Source organism: Etheostoma spectabile, chromosome 1 (genome assembly GCF_008692095.1).
Source record: "Etheostoma spectabile isolate EspeVRDwgs_2016 chromosome 1, UIUC_Espe_1.0, whole genome shotgun sequence".
NCBI lineage: Eukaryota > Metazoa > Chordata > Actinopteri > Perciformes > Percidae > Etheostoma > Etheostoma spectabile.
This window is the reverse complement of record NC_045733.1, coordinates 30,561,161-30,576,640: the sequence shown is the minus strand read 5'-3', so window position 1 is coordinate 30,576,640 and position 15,480 is coordinate 30,561,161. Positions and strand designations below refer to the sequence as shown.

At 44.2% G+C, this 15,480-nt stretch overlaps 1 protein-coding gene across 3 annotated transcripts in view; it reads left to right on the top strand.

The window, feature by feature from the left end:
• The window catches only part of map1aa (microtubule-associated protein 1Aa), a 41,637-nt gene extending 28,435 nt beyond the window's left edge, over positions 1 to 13,202 (top strand). For all 3 annotated transcript variants that reach the window (XM_032510592.1, XM_032510622.1, XM_032510686.1), the window contains 5 exons: positions 2,253 to 2,335; positions 3,417 to 3,557; positions 3,651 to 10,584; positions 10,707 to 10,933; positions 11,588 to 13,202. In XM_032510592.1, coding sequence (XP_032366483.1) covers positions 2,253 to 2,335; positions 3,417 to 3,557; positions 3,651 to 10,584; positions 10,707 to 10,933; positions 11,588 to 11,743 — 7,541 coding nt within the window. In that variant the 3' untranslated portion in view covers positions 11,744 to 13,202. The remainder of the gene's footprint in view (positions 1 to 2,252; positions 2,336 to 3,416; positions 3,558 to 3,650; positions 10,585 to 10,706; positions 10,934 to 11,587) is intronic.
• The last annotated feature ends 2,278 nt before the right edge of the window (positions 13,203 to 15,480 follow it).

Below are 15,480 nucleotides of genomic sequence, written 5' to 3'. Positions count from 1 at the left end.
CTTTACCTGGCTCTTACAGGAGGCCGAAGTGGGACGCTCCCTTATAGTTGGAGGAAGTGTGTCCCATAATGCACTACCTTTAATAGATAGTGCATTAGGGCTGAAGGAGGTTTTTCTGAAAGGAACCTCACAGTCCCTTATCTTTGCAGCTATAATCTGCAGAGAGAATGTATAATTCATTAATTAATCCGCTGGTCACTTCCATTCATATCAATAAAGCAAATATCCTTCATTAATGTAACAAACCTGGATGTCAATATTGGTGTTGTTTATTTTCTCCCGGCCACCATCAGTTCCACTTGTTTGATCAGCGGCTGGACAAATTCAGATTGGCAAGCTATTTGAGAGGAGGATGTGACAGTCAAACAACAGCGTGATTAATATGGGCCACAGCGAGTTTACTCACTAAACACTGATCTAATATTCGTTGTTAGACGGCTGAGGTGTTTTTCGACGGCGGATTCGTTCCCCCAAGACGCTGGTTACAGTACAAAGTGACTCATGTACAGTAATTGGGACTTGTTTGTGGATGTAAGATTCTATGACCTAACCCATAACCTCAGAATTTAAGTTGTTTACTCTCCAAGCATCTTGCCTTCTCTTCCAGCTGGGGAAGGAGACATAAACACCCAGCGACAGGCCGAGGAAGAGACCAGCGACATCTGACATGCTAAATATAGATCCCCTGATGAAGCGCCTGCATGCTAACACTGCTGCTGCTGCTGCTTTGGCACTCGCCTTCACCTCCTGTACTATGTGATGCTGCGTGCATACTGTCATGCAGCACTAGCCTCCCCTCCCTCTCGCAGAAATGCTGCAATGCGTCTCCCTCAGCCGAGACTGGGTCAGTGTAACTTAGCTAGCAGCAACGGCCGGAGAACCATCCCCATAGCAACAGCCAATGAGGCTTATGGCTGAAGGATTATTTTTTTTTTTGTGTTTCTGTTGTCATTGTATATGAAAAGAGCATATTTCCAGGATTAAAGTTGTCAGGGGGGCTTTAGCTAGAGCCAGTGGATGAATAAGATGGCAAGTGAGCAGAAGAGGAGACGGGGCAGGGTTGGGGATGTGTGTGCACGGCTGTATGTGCAGATGTGTTGTGTTGACAGATGCTGGAAGACAGGGCGTTGTAATGTCATTAAACGACGCTGGTTTGGAGTATTTTCATACTGGGAAACATTTTACACAAAGTGTACCAGCAATTCTCCTTTAGAGTTTTTTCAGACCTCCTACAGAGTTTTTATTATTCTGTTACATCCTAACCAGCAGTATGAAGCAAGCAGGTAATTGAAGCTAAATGATGGTTTAACAGAGTTCATTATTCAGACACAAGTCTCTGCCTGACATATTTGGTGTCTTTAGAAACTTTTAAATCCTCACTAGAAAAAAAAAATAAAGTTACGTGGGTTTGTAAAGCATTAGTTTGTAATGACTGACCCACTGGGAGGTTAATTTACAAGTTAATGAACCCATGCTAAAGTTGACTGAAAAGAGGAATAAAAAACATCTTTTGGAAATTGATCTTAATGCCTTAATTAAAAAAAAGAATTGAAAAATCCAACCTTTGAGGACACCAATTTTCATTGTGAATGAATAATGTATTGTAAATAAATAAATGTTCTTCCTTAAAATACAGGAGGCATAAGCATACACCCAACCCATGTTAAATTCCCATAGAGGCAGATTTTTAATTTTAAAGGCCAGTTATTTCATGGATCCGGATACGATGCATCCTGATAAATTCCCTTGGCCTTTGGAATTTAAAATAGCCCCCCCCCCCGTCATCACGTACCCTTCACCATACATAGAGATTGGCATGGGATACTTTCCATAAAATCATCTCTAAATGCCAATCAAACCAGCTATTAGGCTAACTGAAATAAAAACCATGCCCAGATCATTACACCTACAGTAGCTTTTTGAAGTGTTTATAGCAACGGTTTGACATTTTAGTCTATATGTTTATTCAAGTTTAGGCTTGGTTTTCTCGACAAAAGTGAGATGAAAATATCTCATATCTGCACTCTAAATACGAACTTCCGCAAATCGAAAATTGAGAATATTTCTTATCAAGGTGTGTTTGTTTTTTTGCTTATATGCATTGTGTGATTCCATCTCTGTTTAAGTGTTGATCCTGTAATATGAGCAACAAAAAGCTATTCTCCCCATCAGACGAAGGCCTCTGTTACTTTGTCATCATTTGATCTGGATGTAGTCATGAGGTTTATTTTTTATATCTCTGTCTCCTGCAGGCCAGCGGATTCTCCAGTATAAGAGTGATGTCCTCGAGACAACGGTGTTGGTGAACCCATCAGAGGAGACCGCTGCCTCAGAGGTAAGTCACACCTGGACAACACAGACAAAACACAGCGGGTTGATGATGACCCAGTGCTCTGAATCCTGCAGGATCATTTATATAATTCACATAAAGGAGTGTATTCAGTCTGGAACACAGCAACACAGCATTGTTCACCATTCAGCCCCAAAGAGAGGTCCATGTCTCTCCTGCTAGTAATCATCACGCAGTTGACAGAAAAACACTCAGTGGGAGAGACACTTCTTTGGGTTATGAATAAATCCACTCAGATGTCTCAGATTTGCCTGTCAGTGTAAAAAAAAATAGTCAGTTATCAGCTAAGCTTTAGATTGCCTTGACGTAACCTAGTTTTGTATTATTATTTTGTATAGTTATATGACAGTTTATCTGCAATACACCTGATCCTTGAATCTGACCAGAAAGACACTGTACTGTAGTTATGAACTTAACATTTATTCTTGATGCTGCAGCAACTTTGTCAGATTTGATTTATCTTTTAGATCTGATTTATCAAAAAATAACATGTCTTAAATAAATGGCTACTTTATTTGTCGTCCCTTTTTGCTGGATAGAATTAGAAGAAACATTTCCTTTTCCAAACAATCTATTTTGGGCATGAAGTGGTTGTGATTTAAACTATTCAACTCTTAAGAGTAATTTTAGACTCGGACATTTATATTTGGTGTTTGAACAGTTCTTCAAAATAAAAGTTCGACCTTTCATCTCATTTTCATTTCGTTGCAATATATACTTTGATTTGAATGTTTTTAAAGTGTCTTCTTTAGGTTTTCATCAATAATAACAGCGTGCTATTATTATTGAGTGGGTCTGGATGACATCAACTTCGAGGACAGATTGAGCAGCTTTCAAACGCAATAGCACTCAAATCAAATCAAATATTGCAACTCATTGAACTCATGATACATGTGAGATGATTTTAGCTTTTTTTGTTGGAAACTAAATTGCTTGCTTTGTCACCCCAAATATTCTTCATCTTTCCAGTACAGTACATTTGACCTTTGTGTTTTGATGTTGATGACTCATGGATGATTTATTTTTACAAAACGATATTTAATGGGTTATCCTGTCCTCTACCCAGATTCACTCTCTGATCACTGACATTGCTGGGAATAAGTTGCTGATCCTGAGCGGCCAGAGCTCTGAGCAGGGAGGTGACATCCTACTGCAAGGTGGAGCATTCACCTGGCAACACTTCTCCAACATCATCTCCAACCCTCAAGTGAGACGGGTGCACTTTCTCTCCAAATAAAGCTTTTCAGTGTATGGATCAACTTTTTATTTAGGCTGTTTTTCATTGTTACTGTGTTTCCAGGTGATTGAACTCCTGTCCAAGGCCTCTTCAGAGCAGCCGGCCAGGCTTACTGTTTCCTGTCAGGGAGACGGGGGCTGGAGCTCCCTGGGCCAAAGCCAGGAGCAGCAGTCACTCCAAAATCTTCTGGAATACCGCCTGAACCCAGAACCTTACCTGCCCAACATGGACGGAGTCAAAGAGTTCACTGAGTATGTCTCAGAGACAGTGGATGTGCCGTCGTCCTTTGACCTCCTGGAGCCTCCAACTTCTGGAGGTTTTCTGAAGCTGTCCAAACCCTGCTGCTACATCTTCCCTGGAGGCAGAGGCGACTCTGCTCTGTTCGCTGTCAACGGATTCAACATCCTGGTGGATGGAGGGTCTGATCGAAAGTCCTGCTTCTGGAAGCTGGTTCGCCACCTGGACAGGATCGACTCTGTTCTGCTCACCCATATTGGTGCGGACAACCTCCCTGGCATCAACGGGTTGTTCCAGAGGAAGATTGCAGAGCAAGAAGAGGAGCGTAACCAAGGATCTGGCTCCAGCAGCAACGGTGAATGGATGAAGAACCTGATCTCTCCTGAGCTTGGGATTGTGTTTTTCAACGTTCCGGAGAAGCTTCGGATGCCAGAGTCAACGCTGAAAGTGAAACGAAGCATTGAGGAAGCATCTCTTACGTTGCAGTACCTCAACAAGCTAGGTATCACACCAGAGCCTCTTCACAGGGTAGTCAGCAACACCATCGAACCCATCACACTATTCCACAAACTTGGTGTGGGGAAGTTAGACATGTATGTCTTAAACCCTGTAAAAGAGAGCAAAGAGATGCAGTTTCTAATGCAGAAATGGGCTGGAAACAGCAAAGCCAAAACCGGGATTACGATGGCCAATGGAAAAGAAGGAGAAATATCGGTCCCCTATTTGACATCAGTTACTGCTCTCATAGTTTGGATTCCCCACCGTCCAACAGAAAAGATAGTTAGGGTGCTCTTCCCTGGAAATGCACCACAGAATAAAATCTTGGAGGGCCTCGAGAAACTGAAACACCTGGACTTCTTGCGATACCCAGTGGCAACCCAAAAGGACATATCATCTGGTGCACCTCCTCCCATCATCAAACAGACTAAAATAAGATCAAGAACGGACAGCAAAGAGAGTCTAAAGTCTTCACCCAAACCTCACTCTAAAACAACAAAGAAAGACGCCAGTGGACAGGAGGAAGAGTCCAAGAGTGATATCACTAAAGAGAATAAAGTGGAAAAGAAAGAGGAGAAGAAGCTCAAAAGTGAAAGTCTAAAAGCCACCAAACAACAGAAAAACAGCGAGGTCGCCCCTGTGGCAGGCAAGACAGAGAAAAAGAAAATATCCAAGGAAAAAACTGCCAAGCATGAGAAAGCGTCCAAGATGGATGAAAAGAAAGACAAAGAGAAAAAAGAAATTAAGAAAGAAAAACGTGAAGCAAAGAGAGATGAAAATATAAGAAAAGAAGAGAAAAAGGAAAGTAAAGCCAAGGAGGATAAAAAGAAGGACTCAAGTAAACCGGAACTGAGAAAAATCACAAAACCTGACCTGAAGCCGCTCACCCCTGAAGTGAGAAAAACTCTGCATAAAGCTAAAAGTCAGGCTAAACCCAAGACAGACAAAAACAAAGTAGTGAAAGAGGAAGCAAATGAGAAAAAGCCAGTCCCAAAGAACATCCCTGAGGAGATTGCAGCAGCAGCTTTGGCTGACAGGTCCATTGTGTCCTCCCCAGAGGACCTCACGGAGGACTTTGAGGCTCTGAAACAAGAAGAGCTGTCAAAGAAGAGTGAGCCTATTCAGAATGATGTGATGTTTGGGTATTTGCTGCACACAGATACTAAAGTTCCTTCCTTAGTTGTCCCCGAAGAGACGGTCACATCCCCAGCCACTGAGATACAATCCGCTTCACCCAAATCCCCCGTCAAACAGGAATACAACAAAGACATGGGCGCTTCAGTACAGGTTACAGCCACTGAAAAGAAGGAAGCAAGCGACACCTTTGACAAGAAGTATGAAGAGGAGCAAATGGAGAAATATGACAAATACCATGTAGAGGACCACATAGGAGACAGATCAAAGAAGTGTGACAGCTCAGAGGAGGAGGGGGATGTCATTGAAAAAGCCGAATTTGAAGGAACGGAAGATGACGAGGTCCTGAAATATAGAGCAGAGGAGGCGAAAAAGGAAAAAACTGGAAAGGAGTGGGACACCAAGCCAACTGAGAAAAAACCTTTGTCAACCACAGCCCTGTCTGGGCAAGTAGCAGCCTCCGCCTCGGAGCAATTCTCCTTCATCCAAGACGAGACCATCCCTGGTTACTCCGAGACTGAACAGACCATCTCTGATGAGGAGATCCACGAGGAACCAGAAGATAGGATCCCACATTTGCGCTATGATGTGGGCTCCTATGACATCTCTGTCCCTGATGTCCCTGGTACCTTTGACTCCATGCACGGAATAAAAGAGATGAAATCCTCCGGCGTGTCTGACATCAAACCCAAAGCCTTCATGGGAGGGCACGAGCCTGAGCTCGCACCTTATCCTGCCATCATTGCTGCCCCTCTTGCAGAAGAGGAGCACATCTCCTCGGCAACATCCATAACAGAATATGACAAACTGTCATCTTTTGCCACATCTGTAGCCGAGGACCAGTCGATAGCCTCTGTGACAGCACCACAGACCGAGGAGGCTGGGAGGAACTCGCTCCTGCTTGACACAATCAACAGTACCCCCTTACGCGCTGAGGCCGCCCATGGGAAAGACTATCTTCACTCGGCAGGAACCATCTCACCCACCTCCTCTCTGGAGGACGACAAGTGCTTCAAGTCTCCTTCCTCTGACGAGTACCAGCCCAACATTACCGAGATGGAATCTGGGGATGCAAAGATCAAATCAGTCCACGAAGAAGAAGAGGACGAGGAAGACGAGGACGAGGACCAGACTCCGAATGTTGACATCCCTCTGGGTAAACTCCAAGAGGGCTACGAACAGGCATCCTTCATGTTGCTCCAGGAAAAGCAGAAATCTCCCTCCACCACTTTTTCTCCTCCTCCTCCTCTCTGCTCTACCATGAAGTCCTCTCCCACGCAGGCTGTCAAAGAAAACCAATCTCTCTTTAGCACAGAGGGATTTAAGACGGGTGCAGATACAAAACCTGCTTCACCCCCTCCATCTTTCTCCTCTGGATTAGATTTAGAGTCCCACTCCAGGCAGGAGAGTGAGGAAAGATGTCTAAGTCCAGATGACAGCACCATGAAACTGGCCTCACCCACACAGTCTATGCCTACAAGCAGTGGTGGCTACTCTCCGACAGAAGAGAAACCCTTTAAGACAGAAGACAAAGATGGAGCAGGGTTAAATATTAAAGCTGACACCCAGAAATCAGTCATTATCTCAGACAGTACTGCCTATATTGGTCTGGTAGGTGACAACACAGTGTCTGAAGAGTCTCAAGAAGAATCCAATGAATCCATTGAAGAGGAAGATGACTATTATGCCAAAAAGGATCTACAGCCCGCGGTTAAGGCCAAGCTTATGGAGGCAAAAGAGGGATGCTTCTTAGATGACGACTTTGCCTCTGAGGCTACATCTGCAAAGACAGAAACAGAAGTCAAGAGCTTGGACAAGACGTCATTGTCTTTCAACACAGAGAAAAAGCCGATTCCTCAGGTGATGTACTCAGATGAAGATGAAGAAGATGATGATAATCAAAGTGGGGTAGGGTCTAATGAGCCCTTATCAACCAATCAAAGCAAAGTAGACTTAAAGAGTGAAAGCACAGAGGAAACAGATGTTGCTTTTAAAGAGACAGAGAAAAATGTTCATTTCAGTCTCTATAATTTTCCAGAGAAGGAGACCAAAGAAAAGGCCATGTATATAAGACAGGACACACCCTATGTGCATGGCAAAACATTCTCTTACAGTGACATTTATGGCTCAGTGGACTCTGATTCATATCGTCAGGAGTCTTTAGATAAAGCGGAAGACACCGCAAAGGTTGAAGTGGATTCGCAGAAACCCGAGTCCCCATCCTCGGTAACAGCCACAGACAAGATGTCAGAGAAGGAGGGATTTACCGTGTCTTATGGAAAAGAGTCCTCCTCCTCATCGTGGCTCAACTCCAAGAGCACTGCTGCTGTACCTCCTTTCAAAGACTTCAAAGGAAAGGAGACATTTGAACAAGGCATAGGTAGCAGATTCCCTTCATTGGCTGATAGACCCGAGGCCTCGTCCACTTCTTTATCATCAGAAAAAGACTCCTCTTTTAAAAGCCAGATTGACAGCGGCCCAAAGACCCAGACGCACTCCTCAATGACTGATGCAGACAAACCTGCCACCACAGGCTACGACAGGAAAGGAGCTAGTTTGGAGGTTGATATGCGAAAACTAACAGCAAGGGACGAGGAGGACTATGATGATGATGAAGTTGTCGAAGAAGATGATGAGGATGAAGAGGAGGACGAAGAGGAAGAGGACGATGACGACGACGCTGTTGATTCTGATATGGAGAAAGGCGCCAAAGAGAAGTCTGAGAAGGAAGTCAAAAGTCCAATCCGTGAAATGTTTGGCTCAAATAGGCCTGAATTCATGGTTTCCATGGCTGGATATGGCTATAACAGCCAGGGGAAGCCGAGCAGCTCCAGCTCACTCACAAAGGCTGAACACGAAACCAAAAAAGACTCCTCAGTAGAATCCTTCAGTGGAAAGACAATGGATTTAGGAGCTACAGGTTTCTCTGCCAACTCATCGGGCTTCGAATACTCATATGGAAGTGGTGAGAAAGACTCTTTTTTAAGTCAGACCACAGACAAAGGTAAAGAGGATTTCACTTTGAAATCAACAGAGGACAGTTATTACCAGAATGACAGGGATGATCTGGATTTTGAGAAACAGAATATACCAGACCTGAGTAAGAGATCACTGGACACAAGCTTTCAGTACACAACCACCGCTGCCCCCGGGTTCTCCTCCTCTTCGGCCTATAGCTACTCCTCCTCCACCTCGGGCTCCCTCTCCACCAGCCGTCAGTTCGGAGAGGAACTCGAGACTCCTGCCGAGCCTCTCTTTGAGTACTCCTCCTTTAAAGAAGAACACTCACTGGTCATGGATCCACCCTACTCTGGCTCCGCTGGCACAAAAGACGACTACCTAGAAGTGTCTGAAAAACAGATCACAGCTACAACCATGGCTGAGTCCACTTCCAGTTTAGCTCACTTCTCACACCACAGCCCATTTGAGGAGGTCAAATCCTTCCCTTCCCTCTCCTCCGCTGCCTTTGCTGAGGACAAGAAGGAGTATACAACTTCAGCAGGTGAAGTAATGGACAAAGGCCCTCAATCGGACTGCTTCTATAAGCCTGAATGGTCGGTAGGATCCAAGCTGGACTCGACTGTTGGGTTTGGGGCCTCTGCAGGACCATTTGCTCAACCTACAGAGCTGTCCCAAGACAAAGAGGCAGCCAGCGCCGCTCTATTTGGCGTTACTTCTTCCCCACGTCCAGACACAGAAGGCAAGCATTACTTTGAGGAGACTGACAGCAGTGAGGAAGAGGATGAGGAGGCTTACATGCGTGAGATGACCCGGACACTTTCCAGCGGCCAGTCTGGTAACCTCTCATTTTCTGACAAGCATGTTGCTCCAGCTGCCAGTGAAAATACGGCTGGTGCACTCCCTGATGTTCTTGGCTCCTACATGCCCTCGCCTCCTCAGGCCAGCAAGCCAGACCCGGTCAACGGCCCTATGGATGTCAGCTTAAGCGGCACCCTCCCTGCTGGAGCAGCAGCCAGTGGTGCGTCTTCAGGCCCAGCCAAGGTGGAGCCCAGAGAGGGAGCAGCAGCTTACAGGAGCTCTTTTGAGTGGGAGATGTCAAAACCCCAGATGGGGATGGTGCCTGGAGACTCCCCTCCTCATTACCGTCATGATGACGAGTTTGAGGAGGAGTGTGAGATGGAGCCAGAGCACCCTGCCCGCCCGCTGTCACTCTCTTCAACTGATCAGCCGTTCTGCTCTCCGTTCTACGCTGAAGAGTGCAGCCAAGGGGGTCAGGATGACGACGATGACGATGACAGCGATCAGGATCTTGCTGGTGAGGTGCCCATGGGAGCCACCTCCTCTTACACCAGCCGCAGCTCTCCTGGGTATTCCTCCTCTGATTACAAGCAGCCCAAACACGACCTCTCGCCTTCCTTCATAAACCCATGCATGCGGCAGCTATCCAGTGACGAGGATGACGAGGAGCACGGGCAAAGGAGTGACCAATCGCAGGAGGCTGATGTGCACGATCTGTCGGTCAAGAGAAGGGCTAACCAGCAGCCCCATCATCACCAGTTTCAGAGCAGCTCTCTGCAGCAAGCTGGCGGCATGTCGGCAGGGCTGGTTCTGGCCACGGAGGACACACCGCCCACCTCCATCAGCGAATCTTTAGCCTCTCAGTCAGACTCTGATGTGCCTCCAGGCACTGAGGAATACCCCTCGGTCGTTGGCGAAGGCAACATGGACTCAGATGAGGATGCAGACTACATGCCTGTTGATAAATTATCTGCTACCAGGGGAGGCAGCCATCAATCTTCTAGTAGGAGCAATGACCCTCCTCCGGCTCCCCTGATGGACCCTATTCCTCACCCCCCACGCCCAGACGTTTGCATGGTGGATCCTGAATCTTTGGATAATGGCGTTGTCAAGAAAGAACCAAAAACCAAGAGTTTAAAGAAGACTTCGGGAAAAACCAAATCAGCATCACCGGCTAGGCGTAAGAGGTCTCCCATGCCTGTCAAACAGATGCCGTCTCCTCGCAGCGCCTCGCTGAAGAAGAAGGATGCAGACAAGAGCTCACGGATGTCTCGTCTGTCAGATGGACAGGGCTCCAAAGACGATGACCTCTCCAGGTCGAGCTACAACCCGAGCAAGGGGCTGACTAACGGTGTCAAGAGTAGTTCAGGTGAGCAGAGTCTAAAGATAAACTTAAAAGCTTTTCAGATATAATCATTAATACTACAACGCTTTTTTGTAAGATAAATGCTTTTACCAATAGTGACGGTTTGGTTTTGTTCTCCCATCCAGGTTCTCAGAAGTCCGGCTCTGCAGCGGCTCCTGGCCTTCCTATATATGTGGACTTGGCCTACATTCCCAACCACTGCAGTGCCAAAAATGTGGACCAAGAGTTTTTCAAGCGCATTCGCTCTGCATACTATGTGGTGAGCGGGAACGACACAGCGAGCGGTGAACCCAGCCGAGGAGTCCTCAATGCACTTCTGGAGGGCAAAGCTCAGTGGGGATCAAACCTGCAGGTAACAAATCCAGCTGTACTTAGTTTGAATCTCGGCTCAAATCAAAGAAAAGAAATTTCCTCTCATAACAGACTAAGACAGGGGACTTTTAAAGCCAATGCGGAGAAATTATGATATCTAGGCAAGAACTAAACTGAATTCAACGACAAAATAATATCAAAATAAACACTTTTATACAAGGTAAACATAGGTAAGGATAACACTGCTTTGGCTGCTATTGCTCCCACACGCTTTACGTTAAACAACAAACACAATCACACACTTTTCCTACAGCTTTTCATCAAGTTTAAGCTTATCACAGGATGCTTGTAGTATAATATGTGAGAACTTGCAGAACTTAAATCTAAACCTTTTATTTGTGTCAAATTTTCACACACATCTGAGCTGAATATGAAATCACAGAAGGAAAAAAAAAAATACGAGAGCTTTTAGAAAAACTCTGAACTCGTTTTCTGAATGTGAAGTCCCAGAACAAATAATCACAAATTGATGTCAACATAAATATAATGACAGCTGCAAACACCGGATTTTAAAATGCCAACAAAAAGAAAGCGAAGGTAACGGACATCCGGCCGAAAATGAGGGACGTCAATCACGGAAATTAAAACATTGTTTTATATGGACTAGTCGTGACATTTGATGTCTCCCGCTCAGGTGACGCTGATCCCCACCCACGACACGGAGGTGACCCGTGACTGGTACCAGCAGACTCATGAGAGGCAGCAGGAGCTCAACATCATGGTCCTGGCCTCCAGCAGCACCGTCGTCATGCAGGACGAGTCTTTTCCCGCTTGCAAGATTGAGTTTTAAGACCCTTGTTTCCTCTCTCCCTCCTCCTGGCCTCCCCAGTGTAGATCTGGTTTTAACTGCCCTCCTCTATAGCCTGATATGCAAATCTGCATCTGCTTTGGGCTACTGAGCGACAAGCAGAACCAGACCTGGATAACTGTCTATTCTTTTCTAGATTTGTATTCGTTCATAAGCTTGTCGTGGCTATCACAATTTGTTTTACAAAGGTAGTTTTCTGACAACCATGTCCTCCATTATTACTATTATTATTATTATTTCTAGTCTTTTTAAAGGGAGTGCAGTTTTCTTTCTGTTCCTTAACTCTTTGTTTGTCCACAACCTGTGAGACAATGGAGTCTATGTTCATTGGCAGAGACAAAATGCCCATTGTGTTCATATAGAAAACAATACAAAATTGATGTTTAGTTGCTTGTCTTCTAATTGGCATAAATCAAAGCACAAGTTTGCACACTTTAAAGCCAGCAGCAAAATACATTCTTCCACTGAGACCCGAACATCAGACCTTTCACAATAAAGGTCATCAATTTAATACATTTGCTGATAGAAAATCTTATTAGAGGCTATTTGAGGCTAATTGCGATCACTTTTACTTAACTTTCCTCTGTTGTCCCTTTCTGTCGTTCTTCTAAAACAATAACAGTCCCGGTGTTGAACTTTGTGCCTCCTTCTGACATAGTGAGATAAATAAATTGTCTTTTGAGTATATTTGCGGTAGGATAGGAAAGACCATAGTCATGAATCTGTATTGTAGTGAATTATGATATTACTACCGTTATCTCAAAGTGAAAACCAATCGTTACAGTAAGAATAAGAATTTATCTGTGGCTGTTATTTCATACGGTGGAATTTTGCCGAATAAGATTCTCTCTATAATTGTTTCTGTGGTCTTTGATGTATATTTTCAGTGTATTTCCGGTTAACATATCGTTGCTGAGGATCATGAGGGGAGAACTGAAGGCAGAGGCGGTGATACAAGTACAAAATCATCATCCTGATCTTTGGATTCTACCTGTTTCTATCTTTACATATACAGAACAGCACTCGAAGCTCATGAGAGGGAAGTCGACAACCCTCATAAGCAGTTGTTGCGTCTCAAAGTTATTTACACAAAACCTGGGTTAAAAAACAAAGAATGTATTCCGATACGACAATAGGAGCATGTGGTTTGCGAGGAGCGATTGTGTTTGCCTGGTGAACAGAGGTGGTCGGTTTGATTGATGGTTAGAGGTTAGACTGTCACCCACATGTGCCTTTCTGTCTTGCTGTCCTGGAAGGTGGGGAGTAAATGCGTTTTACGTCGTAGAAATTCAAGTTGGCATCGTGCAAGCGTGCGGTTCATCGCCGAAGCCTCCGCCACCGAGCCGGTCTCCTCTGTTGTTTTGTGAGTTTTGTCAGTGAGAACGTCAGTGCACCAAAAAAAGGTCAGAGTTTTGAGCGTGAAAATGGCACTTTTAAAAAAGCACCAACTCAGTATTTCCTGGAGCTGCCGCTCGAAGAAGCACAAAAAGTAACCAGTGTGCAAAACTTAACAGTCTTAAATCTTCATTAGTGCTCATATTATGCTTTTTGGCTATATCTTTTTTGTGCATGTTATAGGTTTACAAAGTAAAAAAGCCCAAGGTCCCCCCCCCCCCCAAAGGGATGTACCATCTCCAACAGGAAAACACTGTTCACAACCTGCTCCTAACAGCTCTACTGTAGTCCAGCCTTTACAAACGTGCATCACTTTGTAACACGTTATATTGCTCGCCTAGCTGCTAGAGTGACACACCCTCATACTCTGCTTCTGATTGGCCAGCAGTCCTTACCTAGGTACTGCGCGTGTGCGACTCCCAACAAAGATGGAACATCAGTGAGATGTCTCACTCTGTAGCTAAAACAAAGAGCTCAACACACAGGGTGAAAAGAGGAGCTGCAGGAATGTGCAGTACAACAAAAAATATGGTGTTTTTTGAAAATTACATCATGCAAACCTATTCTGGTACAACCTCTATATACACATATGAACCTGAAAATGAGCATAATATGGGCACTTCAAAATGACAATTACAGCATTTGCACTGAAAACGTGCTGTTTTATTATGGTTTAAATATTCCAGATAATATGGTTTTGTCTTGAGTTTGCAAAATATATATTTTTTTTCAAAGCCAAAATCACCTTAACTTAATGCATCGTGTTTTTAGATTATAGTATAATTTAAGTTACAGTGGTAAATCAGTGGATGTTTTTAAGTAACACTTCATTAACTCAGTATTAAGTGTAGACGTGCTTTTAGTTTGATGATTAATGATTTTATGTTTTGATAAGTTTTGAGTAGTTTAATAGATTTTAACTGGGAACAAAACTTAATATGTAAGAAATTACAGGACCAACACGCCTCACAAGGGTCGCTATTTTATGACCCACAGTAAAAAATCGAGTTATTCTTCTGTATGATTATTTATTCCCTCGACTCTAGTCAAGTGATGCATGTACAACAGATGCATGTACAGAAAATGCGAAAGCTCTTTAAAACAACATAGCAGAGGGCTGCAGGGAGCCCAAACGTCAGCGGCTCCAGTTGATTTGAATGTGAAGATGCAGATTACCTTTACGTTCTCCGCGGAGGACTTTGATCTCCTGGTTGCCTTGGTTACCGCGCATCATATGGTACATCTGACTCATCGGTCACACCGGCGGTAACAACCGTGCTGTCGTAACCTCGCGATGCATCTCGCCTCAGTGCAAGGGACGAAAACTTTGCGTGCAGATAATAAGCCACCGCAGTTTTCTTTCTTTGGATGACAGTTTGACAAACATTACGATTTCTGTCTGCTGATTACAAATGTTGTCAGTATGATAAACATGTTACATACAGAGCGGAGACAATGGTGTTGAGTTGAGGTTCCTATTTCCTTCTGATTTCAAAAGAACGGCTTCTCTGGTGAAAGTCGGCCGTGACGCACGTCAGTGTTAACCCACTCTGTGTAATCTGCATTCCTATTTAATACTACATCACTGTAAAGGCTAATAATTAAAAGAAATCACCACTACTCATATGAGCAGACCACTCAAAACCCAGACTGCCAGACACTCATGTCAATACATTTGTATGTATAGAGGATTTCCTATTATTCACACTCTTTTCCAGACAAAGCTTAACACACACACTCCCTCCTTTTCGTATCGTGCAACAACAACAAAAAAGAACAAAAAAAAAATATCTGTGGCATTCAGACTCAAATCATCATGAAGACGGTTGGTTTTCGGTGAGCCCTGCTTGTACGTGCATGTGTACCTTTTGAGTTCTCCTGTAATAGTTGAAGAAACAACTGACTTGACATAGAAATGCTATTTTAAAAGATGTATATTTAAGAAGCTAAGCTGTGCGGTTCTGAGGAGGCACGTGTGACCTGGCTGAGCCGTGCTGTCAGGAAAGCCTCGTGATTGTTTTTTTCCCCCCCTCCTTTCTGCTTCATGGTTCTACTTTCATCTCTTGTTTTAAGTGCAATATTCTCTTTATCTCTCTTTGAAATGCTTAAAAAAGGTCAAGTAGAAAACAGATTTATTGTTAAAAAGGCAAAAAAGTGTGGTGAAGACCAATAAAAACATAATTTACTGAAGATGAATGTCTCCCTCTTCTTTTTATCTTGCATCGTAACACCGTGTAACTTTGATTAAAACTGATCAGGGCAAACTTTAACCCTCATGTTGTCCTTGGGTCAGATTGACCCGTTTTCCTATATCAATGTTCTTT